This window comes from Hyla sarda, chromosome 13 (assembly GCF_029499605.1).
Source record: "Hyla sarda isolate aHylSar1 chromosome 13, aHylSar1.hap1, whole genome shotgun sequence".
Taxonomy (NCBI): Eukaryota; Metazoa; Chordata; class Amphibia; order Anura; family Hylidae; genus Hyla; species Hyla sarda.
The window spans coordinates 153918-173554 of NC_079201.1; the positions used below are offsets into that span (position 1 = coordinate 153918).

Consider the following 19637-nt stretch of genomic DNA (forward strand, 5'->3'; position numbering starts at 1 on the left):
CTGACTCTGTATCCTCCTCTGTTCTCCTTTCTCCAGCCCCCCATGTCTGACTCTGTATCCTCCTCTGTTCTCCTTTCTCCAGCCCCCATGTCTGACTCTGTATCCTCCTCTGTTCTACTTTCTCCAGCCCCCATGTCTGACTCTGTATCCTCCTCTGCTCTCCTTTCTCCAGCCCCCATGTCTGACTCTGTATCCTCCTCTGTTCTACTTTCTCCAGCCCCCATGTCTGACTCTCTATCGTCCTCTGTTCTCCTTTCTCCAGCCCCCCCATGTCCGACTGTATCCTCCTCTGATCTCTTTTCTCCAGCCCCCCATGTCTGACTCTGTATCCTCCTCTCTTCTACTTTCTCCAGCCCCCATGTCTGACTCTGTATCCTCCTCTGCTCTCCTTTCTCCAGCACCCATGTCTGACTCTGTATCCTCCTCTGTTCTACTTTCTCCAGCCCCCATGTCTGACTCTCTATCCTCCTCTGTTCTCCTTTCTCCAGCCCCCCATGTCTGACTCTCTATCGTCCTCTGTTCTCCTTTCTCCAGCCCCCCCATGTCCGACTGTATCCTCCTCTGATCTCTTTTCTCCAGCCCCCCATGTCTGACTCTGTATCCTCCTCTGCTCTTCTCCCCAGGCCCCTCAGTCCTGCTTTTCTCATTCCAGACCCACTTCACAGGAGATCTCCTATCCACAAGATAAGGGAGAAGTAGCCGATTGCTAGGGGTCCGATCGCTGCAGCCCCCTGATCACCGGGACACAGAACGCTTCAAGACAGTTTTCTTCACTACACCGGTGCTAAGTACGGAGCACAAGCTGCTCTATTCATATGGGAGCACTGGACTCAGGCATTGTCAGTGCTCCCACAGGAATGAATGAAACGCGTTAGAGGACACTGAGAGCACTGGAATCCCGTCCTGGTATTCATGGGGGGCTGCAGCAGTTGAAGCCCCCCACGATCAGCTAGCTGTGGATAGAGGATAACTTACATTTTTGCATGAATATTTAAAGTCCCTATCCTATACTCCAGTCCCCATGCAGAGCCCCTATTAAACCCACTTTCCACATCTATACTATCACTATTCCAATCTTTCACCTAAAGTCTATCTATATGGCCTATTGAATGTTTAGGGTTTCACATAGAATGTGTTTATTTAGGAGACATTCAGCGGTTTTTGTTCCTTTGTACGTTCAGCGTGGTCTTCAATGCTCTTGACTTCTCAACCACTGTTACCACCAATACTGCACCATACCTTTATCTACACCAATGTAGAAACAGTGTGACCCCAGCTGTTGCATAACTACAACCCCCAGCATCCTCAGATAGCACAGAACAAGATCTTAGAACAAAGAACTTGTCTTATTTTACCTAAACAACCATCATGCACAAGAATCTGCCCGGCCAAGAGTTCACAGAGCAGCACAAAAACCATAGTCCAAGCAGCGGCGGCCATCTCTGAACACAAGGATCTGGCGTAGCAGAGTCACTTTATTTCATACAAAACTTGGAGAATAATAAGAATAATCCTATAAAAATGTCCGTCCTACTAATAGAGCTCCAGGACCTCGATGGAGTATCGCCCGTGGTTTTGTGACACTCGTCGTGACTTCTGTAATTCTGATAAACTTCCTTCTATCTTGTTCAACTCGGAGAAAAATTTCATCTGGATTGTCAGAAGAAAAGAAATGAGAAAAAAGTCAGACATCTGCTCTGGGGCGGTCACATGACACAGTAATAGACTATAGTCTATGAATGACCCCTGGACCTAAAGGGGGCGCCGGTCTCATGAACAGTTCTACAAACCCCCATAGGGTTAAAATCTCTGCATACAGTGCTGGAGCGTTATATCAGTACTGGAGCGTTATAAGAGGAGTGTCTGATATCATCACATATGATGTAATATATAGAGGTTATATCAGTACTGGAGTGTTATAAGAGGAGCGGCTGATATCAGTCACATATGATGTAATATATAGAGATTATATCAGTACTGGAGCGTTATAAGAGGAGCGACTGATATCACATATGATGTAATATATAGAGATTATATCAGTACTGGAGCGTTATAAGAGGAGCGGCTGATATCATTACATATGATGTAATATATAGAGATTATATCAGTACTGGAGCGTTATAAGAGGAGCGGCTGATATCAGTCACATATGATGTAATATATAGAGATTATATCAGTACTGGAGAGTTATAAGAGGAGCGGCTGATATCAGATATGATGTAATATATAGAGATTATATCAGTACTGAAGCGTTATAAGAGGAGCGGCTGATATCATCACATATAATGTAATATATAGAGGTTATATCAGTACTGGAGCGTTATAAGAGGAGCGGCTGATATCATTACATATGATGTAATATATAGAGATTATATCAGTACTGGAGCGTTATAAGAGGAGCGGCTGATATCACATATGATGTAATATATAGAGGTTATATCAGTACTGGAGCGTTATAAGAGGAGCGGCTGATATCATCACATATGATGTAATATATAAAGGTTATATCAGTACTGAAGCGTTATAGGAGGAGCGGCTGATATCACATATGATGTAATATATAGAGATTATATCAGTACTGGAGCGTTATAAGAGGAGCGGCTGATATCACATATGATGTAATATATAGAGATTATATCAGTACTGGAGCGTTATAAGAGGAGCGGCTGATATCACATATGATGTAATATATAGAGATTATATCAGTACTGGAGCCTTATAAGAGGAGCGGCTGATATCATCACATATGATGTAATATATAGAGGTTATATCAGTACTGGAGCGTTATAGGAGGAGCGGCTGATATCAGTCACATATGATGTAATATATAGAGATTATATCAGTACTGGAGCGTTATAAGAGGAGCGGCTGATATCACATATGATGTAATATATAGAGATTATATCAGTACTGGAGCGTTATAAGAGGAGCGGCTGATATCACATATGATGTAATATATAGAGGTTATATCAGTACTGGAGCGTTATAAGAGGAGCGGCTGATATCACATATGATGTAATATATAGAGGTTATATCAGTACTGGAGTGTTATAAGAGGAGCGGCTGATATCACACATATGATGTAATATATAGAGGTTATATCAGTACTGGAGTGTTATAAGAGGAGCGGCTGATATCACATATGATGTAATATATAGAGGTTATATCAGTACTGAAGCATTATAGGAGGAGCGGCTGATATCAGTCACATATGATGTAATATATAGAGGTTATATCAGTACTGGAGCGTTATAAGAGGAGCGGCTGATATCACATATGATGTAATATATAGAGATTATATCAGTACTGGAGCGTTATAAGAGGAGCGGCTGATATCATCACATATGATGTAATATATAGAGGTTATATCAGTACTGGAGCGTTATAAGAGGAGCGGCTGATATCATCACATATGATGTAATATATAGAGGTTATATCAGTACTGGAGTGTTATAAGAGGAGCGGCTGATATCATCCACATATGATGTAATATATAGAGATTATATCAGTACTGGAGCGTTATAAGAGGAGCGGCTGATATCATCACATATGATGTAATATATAGAGGTTATATCAGTACTGGAGCGTTATAAGAGGAGCGGCTGATATCATCACATATGATGTAATATATAGAGGTTATATCAGTACTGGAGTGTTATAAGAGGAGCGGCTGATATCATCCACATATGATGTAATATATAGAGATTATATCAGTACTGGAGTGTTATAAGAGGAGCGGCTGATATCATCACATATGATGTAATATATAGAGGTTATATCAGTACTGGAGCGTTATAAGAGCCATGATGTCAGTCACATATGATGTAATATATAGAGATTATATCAGTACTGGAGCGTTATAAGAGGAGCGGCTGAGATCATCACATATGATGTAATATATAGAGGTTATATCAGTACTGGAGCGTTATAAGAGCCATGATGTCACATGATGTAGAGAGGATTATACTGACCTGTGATCTCACAAACTTCTGCAGTGTGCGGAGGAGGGGTTTAGCTTTCGGCAGCAGAACCAATACTGTGAAGTTGGCATCAAGCATCAGGTTCATCCAGTCTATGACCTAAGAGACATGGAGCATTAGGCAGCGAAATACAGCGAGCAGAGATTCAGTCTGGCAGACGCCAAAATTCTTCAGCGGTAGGACTATGCGGTACTGCGCCATCACCACTGACTGCTACGCAGAGGTAGCGGAATTCCATTCTAAGAAGCTCATTATTTGCGCAGAACAATTTCAGCAGCAGCATTGTCCGTTACTAAAACTGCTGAGTGTGAACAGGTCTCGCGGAAGACCCATTCACACTGATGTTAAAGTTCACTGCACGTTAATCCACTGGCGGAATACCATGGGAAATAGTGTGAACGGCCCCCACAGCCTGTAATAGATGCCAGTCTAGACAAGTCTGGACACCCCCATGTATCCCAGCAGGGGCACTACAATAACCAGCAAGTGATCAGTGTGCAGAAAACACAGTGAACATTATTCCAGCACCTGATAACATATGGCTGAACCTTTCTCCCGCCATTCTGCATACCTGTGTGACGGACAGCCGCTCCTCTCCTGGGAGGTTCAGACCCACGTTCTCGCTGCATATCTTGTACAGGTGATTTAGGTAACTGAGGAAGAGCTGCAGAGGAAGAAGATCTGTATTAGAGGGAGAGCGTGGTGCACAAGGCAGAACATGGAGGCCACATGCCAAGATACCTACCACAACTTGTTCAGAGGCCAGGTCCTTCAGGTGAGGCAGGAGAAAGCTCTCGCTGTACGGGGAGAGGAGGACTGAATTTCTGAACACAGACGTTAGGGAAAGAAACCGATAATATGCCAAACATGTAATGAGGACATCGCTACGGTGAACAGGCTGGTGACCCAGAAATCATCCTGAGGACACAAATCTTTGGCTCTCCCTCAAAGCTATATAGAGGGCATGGATTATGACGCGCCACTTTGATGGAGAGCCAGGGCTCCAAACAGAAGAAGGTGGGGGCCCCGGACCCCGTGACCCAAAACTTATCCTCTATCCAAATGATAGGGTTTTTTTTCCCCATGATACTTATCCTTTAACACCTTCCCAACCCATGGCATACATATATGAGAATATGGCGCAGGTCCACGTCACAACCGGAAGATGCCCGCTGCTATCAGCAGGAAATGACGGACATCAGAGATCACTGCGATATCCATTATGGAAATGTTTAAATGCCCTGATCGATCGCGATCACAGCATTTAACCCCTTAAGGACTCAGGGTTTTTTCAGTTTTTGCAATTTCATTTTTTTCTCATCACCTTCTAAAAATCATAACGCTTTCAATTTTGCACATAAAATTCCATATTATGACTTATTTTTGGCGCCACCAATTCTACTTTGCAGTGACATTAGTCATTTTACCAAAATATCCACGGCGAAGCGGAAAAAAAAAAAATTATTGTGCGACAAAATAGAAGAGAAAACGCCATTTTGTAACTTTTGGGGGATTGTGATTCTACGCAGTGCATATTTCGGTAAAAATGACACCTTCTCTTTATTCTGTAGATCTATACGGTTAAAATTATCCCCTACTTATATAGGTTGGATTTTGTATCACTTCTGAAAAAACAAAAAACAAAAAAAACAAACTACATGCAGGTAAATTTATACTATTAAAATTGTCATCTTCTGACCCCTATAACCTTTTTATTTTTCCGCTTGGGGGCCAGTATGAGGACTCATTTTTTGCACTCTAAGTTTTTATCAGTTAAATTTTGATATTTAATTTTGATATTAATTTTATATTATAATTTTTTCAGGTTATAAAAAGTGACCAAAAATACGCTATTTTGGACTTTGGCATTTTTTGCGTGTACGCCATGGACCGTGTGGTTGAATTAACGATATATTTTTATAGTTCGGACATTTATGCACGCACTGATACCATATGTTTATTTTTATTTGCAGGATTTTTTTTAAATGGGAAACGGGGTGATTCATACTTTTATTAGGGAAGGGGGTTAAATGATTTTTATAAACTTTTTTATTTTTTTTACACTTTTTTTTTGCTTTGCTATACACGTGTGAACGTACCCTAATGCATCTTTGGCAGTGGAACTATTGAAATAGGTATTTGTCTTAAAATGTGAAGAGGAAAAAAACCGTGAGCCAGAAAGCTGATGTTATTCCTACACTGCACAGTGCAAAACCTACTGGACACAAGTACCCACAGGATAAAGGGTTAGGACTGACAATCGCTGCACAGAGGATACAAGAGGACGGCGCGCCTTAGGGTGACCGGGGAGCTCAGCTTGGTCCCTTTGGGAATCTTCTCCAACATTTGGACATCACAGCTGTCCTCTGCGGTGGGGGGGCTGAAGCCATTCTGTATGACGGGTGCGGTGTCCATCGCCTCTTCCGTGGGGTCACTCTCTTTGATGTAACACGCTGCAGACTTGGTGCTGATGGTCGCCTTGCTGAGGTTTTCTTCACTGACACTGAAGAGTCAAACAAGTCCAGCACAATGTCAAGTGCGTGTCCACCTTTTGCAAAACTACAACTTCCAACATGCCCGGACAGCCAAAGGCTGTCCGGGCATGCTGGGAGTTGTAGTTGTGCAACAGCTGGAAACACACTAGTTGGGAAATACTGGCCTAAGGATGTCTGAGCATGCGGGGAGTTGTAGTTTTGCAACATCTGGAGGCACACTGGTTGGGAAACACTGTATTAATGCAATCTGGCATGCTGGGAGTTGTAGTTTTGCAACAGCTGGAGGCACCCTGGTTGGGAAACACTGTATTAATGGAATCTGGCATGCTGGGAGTTGTAGTTTTGCAACATCTGGAGGCACACTGGTTGGGAGGTACGGGCCAAAGGCTGTCCAGGAATGCTGGGAGTTGTAGTTTTTCAACAGCTTGTGGCAAACTAGTTGGTCCGGGCATGCTGGGAGATGTCGTTTTGAACAGCTAGTGGCAGACTAGTTGGTCCAGGAATGCTGGGAGTTGTAGTTTTGCTACAGCTGGTGGCAAACTAGTTGGTACATTGTTACTAACAACAGACCAGGATGGTAAATATTGTTTCCATTCACTGAAAGCAAAAAGGGGTATTGCACACTCACCTGAGGAACAACTTTAAACAGGAGCAGAGCACATCTTCTGGTATATCTACGAAGTGCTCCAGGCACATCTGCAACGTCTGCACATCCTGCTTCTCCAGACACAACGTCATCAACTCCGGGCACAAGCTGCAATACAAAACGCCATAGTGAAGACACCCCTACTACTAGTGCCCGCACCCCCCTATTACTTCACATCCAGAGCTGCATTCAGGACCTCTAATGCACAGTACATAGCGGGAAGAATACCTTAACCCCTCAATGACCAGGTCAATTAAAATTTTTGCATTTTTTGTTCTTTCCTCTACGCATTCTAATAGCCACAAGTGTTATTTTTCCATTTGCATGCCAATATGAGGCTCGTTTTATGCGGGACCAATTGTACTTTGTAACGACATTGCTTATTTTAGCAAATATACGTGACAAAAATAAATATAAATCTATACTAAGGGTTAGGTTGAAAAGAAACCCTACAATTTTGCCCTTTTTCGGGGGTTTCTACACAGTTTTATGTTAAAACAACGTACTCTATTCTGTAAAAGCGATTACAACAATATATATATATGTATATATTTATATAGGTTGTGTTTTATTTTACTATTTAAAAAAAAAAAAATTATTTTAAGAAAATAAATATGCTTAAAAGTGTCCTCTTTTGACTCCTGTGATAATTTTTTATACATAAAATATATATTTTTTTTGTTAAACTTTAAAAAGCAATCATTCCATTGTTTGGTGCTTTGGTATAGCACGGATCAGTACAATCGGCAACCTTATTGTATAGACTACCTGGGCAGCCTATATATGATCAGCGATCAGGCAGCACCCAGGTAAAGAAAAGCCCTGCAGCCACCATGTTAACTGTGCTAGGGGGGAAAAAAATTAAAATAAAAAAGGATTTTTTTTCATTTAAAAATTTCTGGAAATTTTACATCTCTAGTCCTGATCTGACAGCTAAATGCACAACATCTGCAATTTCAGGTGCGATGATTGGAATTGACTGCGGCACCGCAAAGGTTAAAAGGGGTACTCTGGCCCTGGACATCTAATCCCCTATCCAAAAGGATAGGGGATAAGTTGTCTGATCACAGGGGTCCTGCCGCTGGGAGCTCCCGCCATCTCTCCAGCAGCCCCCTCAGGCATCTGCTGCACAGAGCGAAGCTTACTCTGTGCCTGATGACTTACAATACAGGGGTCGGAGGATCGTGACGTTATAGTCCCGCCACGCCATCTCAATACAAGTCTATGGGAGGGGGCGTGGCCTGAAGTCACGATCTTCCGGCCTCTGTATGTTGAGTCATCAGGCAGAGAGCGAACTTCGCTCCGTGCAGCAGATGATTGTGGGGGCTGCAGGAGAAATCGTGGGGGTTCCCAGTGGTGGACCCCCCGCGATCAGACATCTTATCCCCTATTATTTTGGATAGGGGATAAGATGTCTAGGGGTGGAGTACCTCTAATGCTGAACATCAGCGGGAAAACTGATGTCCATCATTAGGGGCGAGTCAACGAGCATGTAGCCATGTGAAGGGGTTAAAGCAGTGTTTCCCAACCAGTGTGCCTCCAGCTGATGCAAATCTACACCTCTCGGCTTGCCCGGACAGCCTTTGGCTGTCTGGGCATTCTATGAGTTGGAGTTTAGCAACAGCTGGAGGCACACTGGTTTAGAAATGCAGCTTTAAAGAAGATGTCCAGTGCTAAGAAGTTTTTCCCCTAGCCATAGGACTCCCTGTGATCTCCCTTACGGGACCCGGATCTGCGCTGCTAGGGTGGGTTTCGTACCCAGCACGTCTGCTGTTTGAAACATGCCCCCTCCATTCATCACTATGGGGAGGCGGAGACACAGGAGATCACACATGGGTCCCAGCGGTTGGAGCCCCATGATCAGACATTTATAAAGCCTTTTACCACTGGACATCATCTTTAAGGTCTGTTACCTAAAACGGAGCAGAGAATCATGGGAAATCTATAAAAAATAAATAAAATTAAGAGCTGTTGTTGAAGCAGCTGTGGATGTGACTGGAGCATCAGATGTGGTTACATGCAGACATGACAGGGGCAGCTGGTACCTGTAGGATAACACACCAGACTCAGCGAGTTTGATGAGGGAGCTCTGTGGGTAGAACGTGGGCTCTTTCCTGCAGCGGGTCACCAATCCGTGTGTGGCTCTGCTTAGGGCCAACTGGAAATGCGGCAGCTCCGTCGTCATCCAGATGCGCTGCACCAGTGCATGGATCTGAGTTTCTGGGGCTGTCTGAAAAGCAGAGAGAGATGATTGACACGCTGCACGGGAAAGACAACCTGCAGTGAAGGGGGTCCGCACAAAACGCCACTCCTACCTGGATGTCTGACAGGATGTCCGAATAGGAAGTAGTCTCCTCCCCGCGGCTCTGAACCTTTTTTCCTCTAACCTAAAAACAGAGGATCAGAGAAAATCCTGCTCAGCTCTCCTCGCCATCAGCTGCACATTGCTCCATAATTCACCTTAAAGGATACCTCTGGGATGTACAAATTATCCCCTTTCCTAAGGATAGGGAATAAGTGTTAGATAGTGGGGGGGTCCGACGGCTGGGGCCCCCGCCATCTCCCGCACAGAGGCCCAGCTGCCTTCATTGAGCGGGCATTTGAACTGAATGTATGGGGCGTGACTGCCGCCGCTTCCTGCGGTGGTCGAAAATGCCCGTTCCACGCAGGGAGCGGGGCTCCGTGCAGGAGAACACAGTGGGTCCCTGCGGTCAGAGCGCCTGCGATCCTTAGGACAGGGGATAATTTGTACATCCGAGTTCTCCTTTAACCAACGTACAACAGAAAGTGCTACAGTTTTCTAATTAACTGTTTCAATTACTCGACAAAGTCATTGCTTGCCATGAATAAATCGGGGCCTCAGTGCTGAGATCTCCACCGATCAGGAGGTGCAGTGGGGAGAAGCACACGTTAGGAAACTTCACTCCCCAGCTTACAGCGATCTATGTCCTGAAAATTCTAAGTCCGTGCACTACTTGTTATTGTCATCATTAGGGCAATTACGGACAGGACAAGCCATTAATGTTTGATCAGCAGGGTGCTCCTGACAATCAGACATGGTTCCAGCACAAACATAATGAACAGCCGGTGCCATTCCTTGTGCATGAGCCAGAGCCATGGGTTTGTCCAACAGAAAATCAGCAGGGATGATGGGTAAAGATGGACAGCCAATGCTTAAAGTCTGGAGAACCTCGTTAGTTTACCTGTCGCTATAAACAACAACAAAAAAAAACTTAACCTGTACTAGAGACATGTCAAATTTTGAAAACTCAGACCGCGACCACGATCAAAACTTTGGACATGTCTCTACAACTTGCCCAAATTTTTTTATTTTTTATTGACAGTGCCCATTTCAAGTAACTGCACCCACGCTGAACATATATCGGTGCCAGCTTTGCTTGCAGAATCTCATGTGGGCAGCAGCAGGGATAAAAAGGCTGATCTTCGCCTGTGTGATACTCATGTGCACACACAAGCAGCAGTGCATCATGGGACATGGCTGGTGTGCAGAATCTTTATCAACCTACAGTTCTCCGGGATGCAGGTGGTTTGGGTTGTTCGGTTTTCCCAGCCAGCGCTTCCCAGTTCATTATGGTCACGGCTTCCGGGGCTGAGAAACAAAAGAGAGGTGAAGACGTTACATGCGGCAGGCGTAGATTATGAACTCTGACAAAAATTATTTAAAGGGGTACTCCACCCCTAGACATCTTCTCCCCTATCCAAAGGATAGGGGATAAGATGTCAGATTGCGGGGGACCCCTGCAATATAGCATGCGGCACCCACCTGTTTCTTGTCCGAAAGCGCTGGAGGGTCTGGGTCCCGACCACGGGAATGGAAGTTCGTGACGTCACAACTCCATCCCCTCAATGCAAGTCAATGGGAGGGGGCGTGACGGCAGTCACGCCCCCTCCCATAGACTTGCATTGAGGGGACGGGGCGTGACACGGGGGCGGAGTCCTGACGTCACAAACCCTAGTTCCCGTGGTCGGGACCCAGACCCTCCAGCGCTTTCGGACAAGTAACAGGTGGGCGCCGCATGCTATATTGCAGGGGTCCCCCGCGATCAGACATCTTATCCCCTATCCTTTGGATAGTGGATAACATGTCTAGGGGTGGAGTACCCCTTTAATGCTAACTACTCTTGTTACACAGTGGTGCAATAAACACTATATATTTTTTTAATAAATACCCCTCCTTTGCATTTAACTCACAACCATTTGCTAGATCCTGAAACATGTTAGTTTATTATTATCTACTGTCCTTTACATATAGCTGTTCTGCTCGTAATAAAGTGTCCGTCAGAAGAATCCTCTGCAAGGTGAACAGCCTGGACTCCAGACAAACAATTTTTTCTCCTCCGATTCATTGTAAAATCATGAGGTCAGGAGAAATGTGCAGGATTGTCACTACACTCCATCAGAAGAGCGTCTGAATGCCTCGGGGCCTGCTGTGACTGATCTGCTGGTAGGGCCTGCCATAGACCAGGCTGCATCAGCAGATCACAGATATATCAATTTAATGCATTGATTAAAAAAAATAGCATAAAATATAGATTATATACATATGTTTTTTTTTTATTTGTTTAGTCACATCCCATTCCACAAAAATAGAATGAAAAGCAATAAAAGAAAAAAATAAAGTCAAAACACGCAAAGTAAAGATTTCGTAGCAAAAAAAAAACAAAAAAAAAAAACAACAATGATAGCTTAGTTTTTTTTTTGTTTGTCCTACTTTCTTATAATAACTCAAATTGTCCACATCATGTCTAATGTCAGTGATCAGGTATCAGTAGTGCAGTCTGTCGTTTTAGTGATCAGGCTGTCAGTATTGCAGCCTCAGGTTGACGGCTGTGTCAGTAGTGTAGACAGAGTCTCTAGAGCTTTTACCTGATTGGTGAGCTTCTCTGCCCTTGCCGAGCACTGACGCCAGACTTGACGGCTCGCAGGTGTACGGCAATACCAGAAGGGAGTTTGCATGCGGGACGTACAGCTTACCATCATAACTCCAGAGCTGAAAGCAAAGTGTTAAAGATGATTGACAGGAGTCTAGAGCACACGTGACCCAACCATTACACACATCTCTGAACCCCCCCCCCCCCCCCCCCTTTAACTAAGGAAAAGTGGTATGAACCGTACGGATACTGACCAGTGGCTCCACGAGTCTGGGGATGGGGCCACCTGACATTGCTGCTGGCCACCCTCTCCTCCCATTGTATAAGTCACACCAGTGCTGGGAAGTATAATGGTTCATACCGAATCCCAACATTTTTGTGCTGCATGATATGAATTTTAACCCATACCGCAATACCGGTTGGGCCCCTCCCCCTCGGGAATGAATCAGCCCAGCGCTGCACTGTCCCCACATCGGGGAACTAATCCTATGTGACCTACGAGCTGTTCTGCACCCCCCCCCCCCCCCCCCCCCCAATTATTAGTCCCCATCAGGGTACTACTCAGATGTCACCCGCATGCGCTGCCCTCCTCATCCTGTTTGTTGCGGCTGCCGGCGCTGACACTCTATACCAGTGGTCTCCAACCTGCGGACCTCCAGATATTGCAAAACTACAATTCCCAGCATGCATGGACAGCCGTTGGCTGGGGGGCTAGGAAATACCGTTATATACCGTGGAACCGCCAAAAGTTTAAAAAATGCTGTGATACACACATTTGATCATACCACCCAACCCTAAGCCCTAAGTCACACCCCTCCATGGCATCCTTACCTGTGTCCATGTTTTCTGTGAAAACTCCTTGCTATCCTGTAAAGTCTGGAAAGAAGTGTTCCAAATACATAGGCAATCTGTGGAGAGAGAGCGAGAGCATAAATGGAGACGTGTGCACCATTGTTAGTGACCCTTACTATCAAGGAAGACCGAAAAAACATATACCTATAACAATGTTTCCCAGTATGCCGCCAGTTGTTGCAAAACTACAAAGCCCAACATGCCCAGACAGCCTATGGCTGTCCGGGCATGCTGGGAGTTGTAGTTTTGCAACCCCCACTGACCAATAAGTACAATAGGGATGGTTACCTTTCTGTCGTGCAGCGCTGGGTGTAAGCGTTGCTATGTAGGAGTTGTGAAGAATGACTAAGGCGCCAGTGTCCGCCGGCTCCGGCAGCTTGAGAAGATGGGACACCAGAAGCTGCGGCTCTTCCTCCTGGTCACATGGTGTAAAGGACACTTCGGAATGGCGCACGTGTCCGCTGGAGTCTGGAGAAAGGCAATGCTGCAGGTAAGTCACCGACTGATATTAGGTCCCCTCCCCCCACACACTGCAGTGTCCCTGCAAACTTACATAATAAAACCAGAGACACCATTCTGTTCTTAATGACTGCTGCAAAATGCAAAACACTGGAGCCATCTTCAGCCGGCAGCAGCCGCCGCCTCTGACAGGCGCTGAACGTGGGACGCCACGTGTATACGAAACAATCCGGATTCTGCAGAAAGACAAGTTAAATCAAGAGACGCTCCCTGGATATAGAGGCGGCTGAAGACTAAAGACTCACCTTCTCTGTAATGAAAATCAACACAGGCTGCCCGCCATCTATGAATGCCTGCGACCAGCTACAGGACAGAAGAGAGAAACATTAGTACATTACAGCACAGGCAGCTATTGTGTCACTACAACTCCCAGCATTCCATCAGAACTAGTAACCTGCCAGCTATTGTGTCACTACAACTCCCAGCATTCCATCAGAACTAGTAACCTGCCAGCTATTGTGTCACTACAACTCCCAGCATTCCATCAGAGCCTGCGACCTGCCAGCTATTGTGTCACTACAACTCACAGCATTCCATCAGAACTAGTAACCTGCCATCTATTGTGTCACTACAACTCCCAGCATTCCATCAGAACTAGTAACCTGCCAGCTATTGTGTCACTACAACTCCCAGCATTCCATCAGAGCCTGCGACCTGCCAGCTATTGTGTCACTACAACTCACAGCATTCCATCAGAACTAGTAACCTGCCATCTATTGTGTCACTACAACTCCCAGCATTCCATCAGAACTAGTAACCTGCCAGCTATTGTGTCACTACAACTCCCAGCATTTCATCAGAACTAGTAACCTGCCATCTATTGTGTCACTACAACTCCCAGCATTCCATCAGAACTAGTAACCTGCCATCTATTGTGTCACTACAACTCCCAGCATTCCATCAGAACTAGTAACCTGCCATCTATTGTGTCACTACAACTCCCAGCATTCCATCAGAGCTTGCGACCTGCCAGCTATTGTGTCACTACAACTCCCAGCATTCCATCAGAACTAGTAACCTGCCATCTATTGTGTCACTACAACTCCCAGCATTCCATCAGAACTAGTAACCTGCCATCTATTGTGTCACTACAACTCCCAGCATTCCATCAGAACTAGTAACCTGCCAGCTATTGTGTCACTACAACTCCCAGCATTCCATCAGAACTAGTAACCTGCCAGCTATTGGGTCACTACAACTCCCAGCATTCCATCAGAACTAGTAACCTGCCATCTATTGTGTCACTACAACTCCCAGCATTCCATCAGAACTAGTAACCTGCCATCTATTGTGTCACTACAACTCCCAGCATTCCATCAGAACTAGTAACCTGCCATCTATTGTGTCACTACAACTCCCAGCATTCCATCAGAGCCTGCGACTTGCCGTCTATTGTGTCACTACAACTCCCAGCATTCCATCAGAACTAGTAACCTGCCATCTATTGTGTCACTACAACTCCCAGCATTCCATCAGAACTAGTAACCTGCCATCTATTGTGTCACTACAACTCCCAGCATTCCATCAGAACTAGTAACCTGCCATCTATTGTGTCACTACAACTCCCAGCATTCCATCAGAACTAGTAACCTGCCATCTATTGTGTCACTACAACTCCCAGCATTCCATCAGAGCAAGTAACCTGCCATCTATTGTGTCACTACAACTCCCAGCATTCCATCAGAGCAAGTAACCTGCCATCTATTGTGTCACTACAACTCCCAGCATTCCATCAGAACTAGTAACCTGCCATCTATTGTGTCACTACAACTCCCAGCATTCCATCAGAGCTCGTAACCTGCCAGCTATTGGGATATTACAACTCCCAGCATTGCCTCACAACCTGCCAGCTATTGTGATTCTACAATTCCCATCATTCCCTCACAGCCTGTGGCCTGCTAGCTATTGTGTCACTACAACTCCCAGCATGACCTGACACAAATGCACCTTAACGACAATGGACGTAAATGGACGTCATGGTGCAGTTGTACTTAAAGCGCCATGATGTACATTTACGCTCCGACATGACCGCGAGCACTGGACCGGTGCTCGCGTCATGCGTAGAAGGTCCTGGCTGCTATCAACAGCCAGGGACCCGCCGGTAATGGCGGACATTTGCGATCGCGCAGATGTCCAGCATTAACCCTTCAGATGCCAATCAATACAGGTCACTGCATCTGCGGCAGTGCAGTTCCTCAAATAGATGATTGGACTGCCTGCAGCGTTGCCGGGGGGGATGGGGATCAGATCATCCATAATGCCAGACGGAAGTCCGATCACCTGCCTCTGGCCGCCTCCTGGGCTCTTCTGCTCTGGTCTGAGATCGAGTAGACCAGAACAGAAGATCCCCGATAACACTGATCAGCTGAGCCCTATACATAGCACTGAACAGTATTAGCAATCAAGCGATTGCTATAAATATTAATAAACATTTGGTATCGCCACGTGCATAAAAGTCAGAACTATCAAAATCTATTGTTAATTATCCCATACGGTGAATGGCGGTAACGTTAAAAAAAAAAAAAAAAAAATTACTGCTTTTTTATGTCACATTTTATTCCAAAAAAAAAAAAAAAAAAAAAAAACATTTTTTATATATACGCAAAAGTGGTACCGATAAACTACAGATCACGGCGCAAAAATAACCCCTTAAAATCACCCGGTATACACAATAATGAGAAAGTTAAAGGTTGTCAAAATAGGGCAATTTCAAGCATACAAGTTTTGTTAAAATAGTTTGAGCTTTTTTTTTTTTTTTTTTTAAAGCGGTACAACTATAAAAAAAAAAATAAAATTAAAAATTAAAAATAAAACGACAAGATGAGAAGTTACAGTAATTCGATTCGTCACAAACTTCTCGGCTCGCCGGTTGATGACTTTATTCTGCATAAATTAGTTCAGATTTCAGGTGCTCCGGTAGCTGGAAAAGGTGGATACAGTCCTAGGAAAGAGTCTCCAGCCACCGGAGCACCTGAAAGCTGAACTCATTTGTGCAGGATAAATCATCAACTGCCGAGAAGTTTGTGACAAATTGAATTACTGTAACTTCGCTAAAGTGCAAAATGCTAAAATAAAATTGGCCTGGTCTGGCACAACTGTAGTGGTACATTTATATATGTCCGGGCCTCAAAAACAAACAAAATAAACTCCTACATACCTTCCTACGAGCCCCCGTTGGTCCGGCACAGGCCTCACGGTCCGGCAGTGCTGACCTCATTCCACTTCCTGGGGACGGGGATGCCGCAGGGTAGTCGGCGTATCACCGGCCGTAGCGATATCCCGCACCGGCCTGTCATAGGCTGAGCCCACCGTCATTTAAGAAGCCGCCTAGAGCTCCTTACATGACCGTGGGCTCAGCCTATGACAGGCCGGGACAGGACATCGCTACGGCCGGCGATACGCCGACTACCCTGCTGCATCCCCGTCCCCAGGAAGTGGAAAGACGTCAGCACTGCCGGACCGTGAGGCCTGTGCCGGACCAACGGGGGCTCGTAGGAAGGTATGTATGAGTTCATTTTTGAGGCCCGGGCATATATAAATGTACCACTACAGTTGTCCTTTAAGGGGTTAACTCCACATCATAGTAATAGGCTGCTGTAAGCAGAGCTCCCCTCCACCCGCCGCAGGACATGACCTACATGATTTTCTCATCTTCTCTTACAATCCTCTCTATTTCTTGTTGTGGATTTGTAAGCAAAACATCCAAATGGCGGACGGCTCCTCCGCGAAACAAGACGAGCGGCTCGGTGTCCGGGAGACTGTGGAGCCGACAGACGTCAGCGGAGAGCTGGAGAGCGAGAAGAAAGAGAAGACATAAGAAGCATGAAGGGATGGTCCACCCAGCGCACCACAAGCCCCGACAGAAGACGCACCGTGGCTTTAAACACTTTATCTAGGCTGACGTCATCGTCTCGCCAAACTCTGAGGACCTAAAGACAGAAAACATGAGATGAGGAGCGCCAACCAAGGACAGCGCTGGTGATCACATGACCTGGAGCACAGCGACATTTACCTTCTCATCATGTACCACCACGTACTCCCCACTGCTGTGATTGTAAACCGCCGGGCACGTGATCTGCTGCCCCTGTCTGACTGCCCAACTACCCAGAGGCCTCTGGTCCGACACCTGGAGAAAGAGAGAAAGGATTATGTGTCACATCGTGACCACCCCCCCCCTCTAAGAGACAGCACCGACACCCCCCCAACAGACACCTCAGAGGGGGGAACCCCCCAACAGACACCTCAGAGGGGGGAACCCCCCAACAGACACCTCAGAGGGGGGAACCCCCCAACAGACACCTCAGAGGGGGGCCCCCCCCAACAGACACCTCAGAGGGGGGAACCCCCCAACAGACACCTCAGAGGGGGGCCCCCCCCAACAGACACCTCAGAGGGGGGCCCCCCCCAACAGACACCTCAGAGGGGACCCCCCCAACAGACACCTCAGAGGGACAGACACCTCAGAGGGGTCCCCCCCAACAGACACCTCAGAGGGGTCCCCCCCAACAGACACCTCAGAGGGGTCCCCCCCAACAGACACCTCAGAGGGGTCCCCCCCAACAGACACCTCAGAGGGGTCCCCCCCAACAGACACCTCAGAGGGGTCCCCCCCAACAGACACCTCAGAGGGGTCCCCCCCAACAGACACCTCAGAGGGGTCCCCCCCAACAGACACCTCAGAGGGGTCCCCCCCAACAGACACCTCAGAGGGGTCCCCCCCAACAGACACCTCAGAGGGGTCCCCCCCAACAGACACCTCAGAGGGGTCCCCCCCAACAGACACCTCAGAGGGGTCCCCCCCAACAGACACCTCAGAGGGGTCCCCCCCAACAGACACCTCAGAGGGGTCCCCCCCAACAGACACCTCAGAGGGGTCCCCCCCAACAGACACCTCAGAGGGGTCCCCCCCAACAGACACCTCAGAGGGGTCCCCCCCAACAGACACCTCAGAGGGGTCCCCCCCAACAGACACCTCAGAGGGGTCCCCCCCAACAGACACCTCAGAGGGGTCCCCCCCAACAGACACCTCAGAGGGGTCCCCCCCAACAGACACCTCAGAGGGGTCCCCCCCAATAGACACCTCAGAGGGGTCCCCCCCAATAGACACCTCAGAGGGGTCCCCCCCAATAGACACCTCAGAGGGGTCCCCCCCAATAGACACCTCAGAGGGGTCCCCCCCAATAGACACCTCAGAGGGGTCCCCCCCAATAGACACCTCAGAGGGGTCCCCCCCATAGACACCTCAGAGGGGTCCCCCCCATAGACACCTCAGAGGGGTCCCCCCCAATAGACACCTCAGAGGGGTCCCCCCCAATAGACACCTCAGAGGGGTCCCCCCAATAGACACCTCAGAGGGGTCCCCCCCAATAGACACCTCAGAGAGGGGGCCCCCAAGACAACTCAGAGGGGGGCCCCCAATAGACACCTCAGAGGGGGGCCCCCCAATAGACACCTCAGAGATACCCCCCCCCAATAGACACCTCAGAGAGGGGGCCCCCCAAGACAACTCAGAGGGGGGGCCCTAATAGACACCTTAGAGGGGGGGCCCAATAGAAACCTCAGAGTTCACCCGTAGGCTCCTCACACACGTGGCCCCGGCTCCATACCTTGTACACGGTCACCGTCCTCCCGCCATCCGTCACCAGCACCGTGTCCCGTTCCCCGGCCTCCTCCACTCCCTGCAGCCCGTCCCGATGTCGCCTCCGCTCAGCCCCGGACACCAGCCCGCACAGCATGAACCCCTCACAGAACGCCGCCATCTTGGCAGGCTGCACGGCACTGACGTCACCACTAAGGCAACAAGATCCGACCGGTCATAGAGAGCGGTGAGACAGCGGCCCCTGGCGGCGGGAGGAGGCGGTGACGCCGCACAGTGGACCAATCAGGAGGCGGTTTTCTTCTACGAACGGGCTTCTGAGGGAACGAGAGCCGCAATCTGATTGGTCACAAACTCATTGGTCGTGCGGGGCCCCAGCAGCAATCTGCGCAAATGTTATTGGTTTTTAGGACCTAAGCTGGAATTTGGTCACTAGGGAGCCTATGTCGGGCGCTGATTGGTTGCTCTAGTACCTCAGCGGGAATATGATAGGTTGCTATGGTACCTCAGCTGGACTCTTGTTACTGAGGGGCCTTAGCTGGACTCTGATTGGTTGTTTTGGGACCTCAGCTGGAATCTGATTGGTTGCCATGGTACCTCACAGGACTCTGGTTACTGAGGAGCCTCAGCTGGACTCTGATTGGTTGTGACAGTTCC

At 47.3% G+C, this 19637-nt stretch overlaps 2 protein-coding genes across 2 annotated transcripts in view; both read right to left on the bottom strand.

Annotated features, from left to right (window-relative positions):
* The window catches only part of HELZ (helicase with zinc finger), a 111172-nt gene extending 110901 nt beyond the window's left edge, over positions 1-271 (bottom strand). The window contains exon 1 of the mRNA XM_056550346.1: positions 52-271. Within this exon, the coding sequence (XP_056406321.1) occupies positions 52-271 (220 nt within the window). The remainder of the gene's footprint in view (positions 1-51) is intronic.
* Positions 272-1150: 879 nt separating this feature from the next.
* On the bottom strand, positions 1151-19445 carry NOL11 (nucleolar protein 11). The gene is made up of 18 exons (XM_056550077.1): positions 18991-19445; positions 17397-17510; positions 17257-17313; positions 17023-17171; positions 13630-13687; positions 13419-13560; positions 13154-13333; positions 12845-12921; positions 12009-12132; positions 10649-10731; positions 9437-9508; positions 9167-9351; positions 7104-7229; positions 6259-6483; positions 4726-4804; positions 4552-4644; positions 3972-4079; positions 1151-1650 (listed from the first exon to the last, which is right to left on the bottom strand). Exons 1-18 carry the CDS (start codon positions 19141-19143, stop codon positions 1534-1536), a joined length of 2142 nt encoding a protein of 713 aa, XP_056406052.1. The 5' UTR covers positions 19144-19445; the 3' UTR covers positions 1151-1533.
* Between the last annotated feature and the right edge of the window lie 192 nt (positions 19446-19637).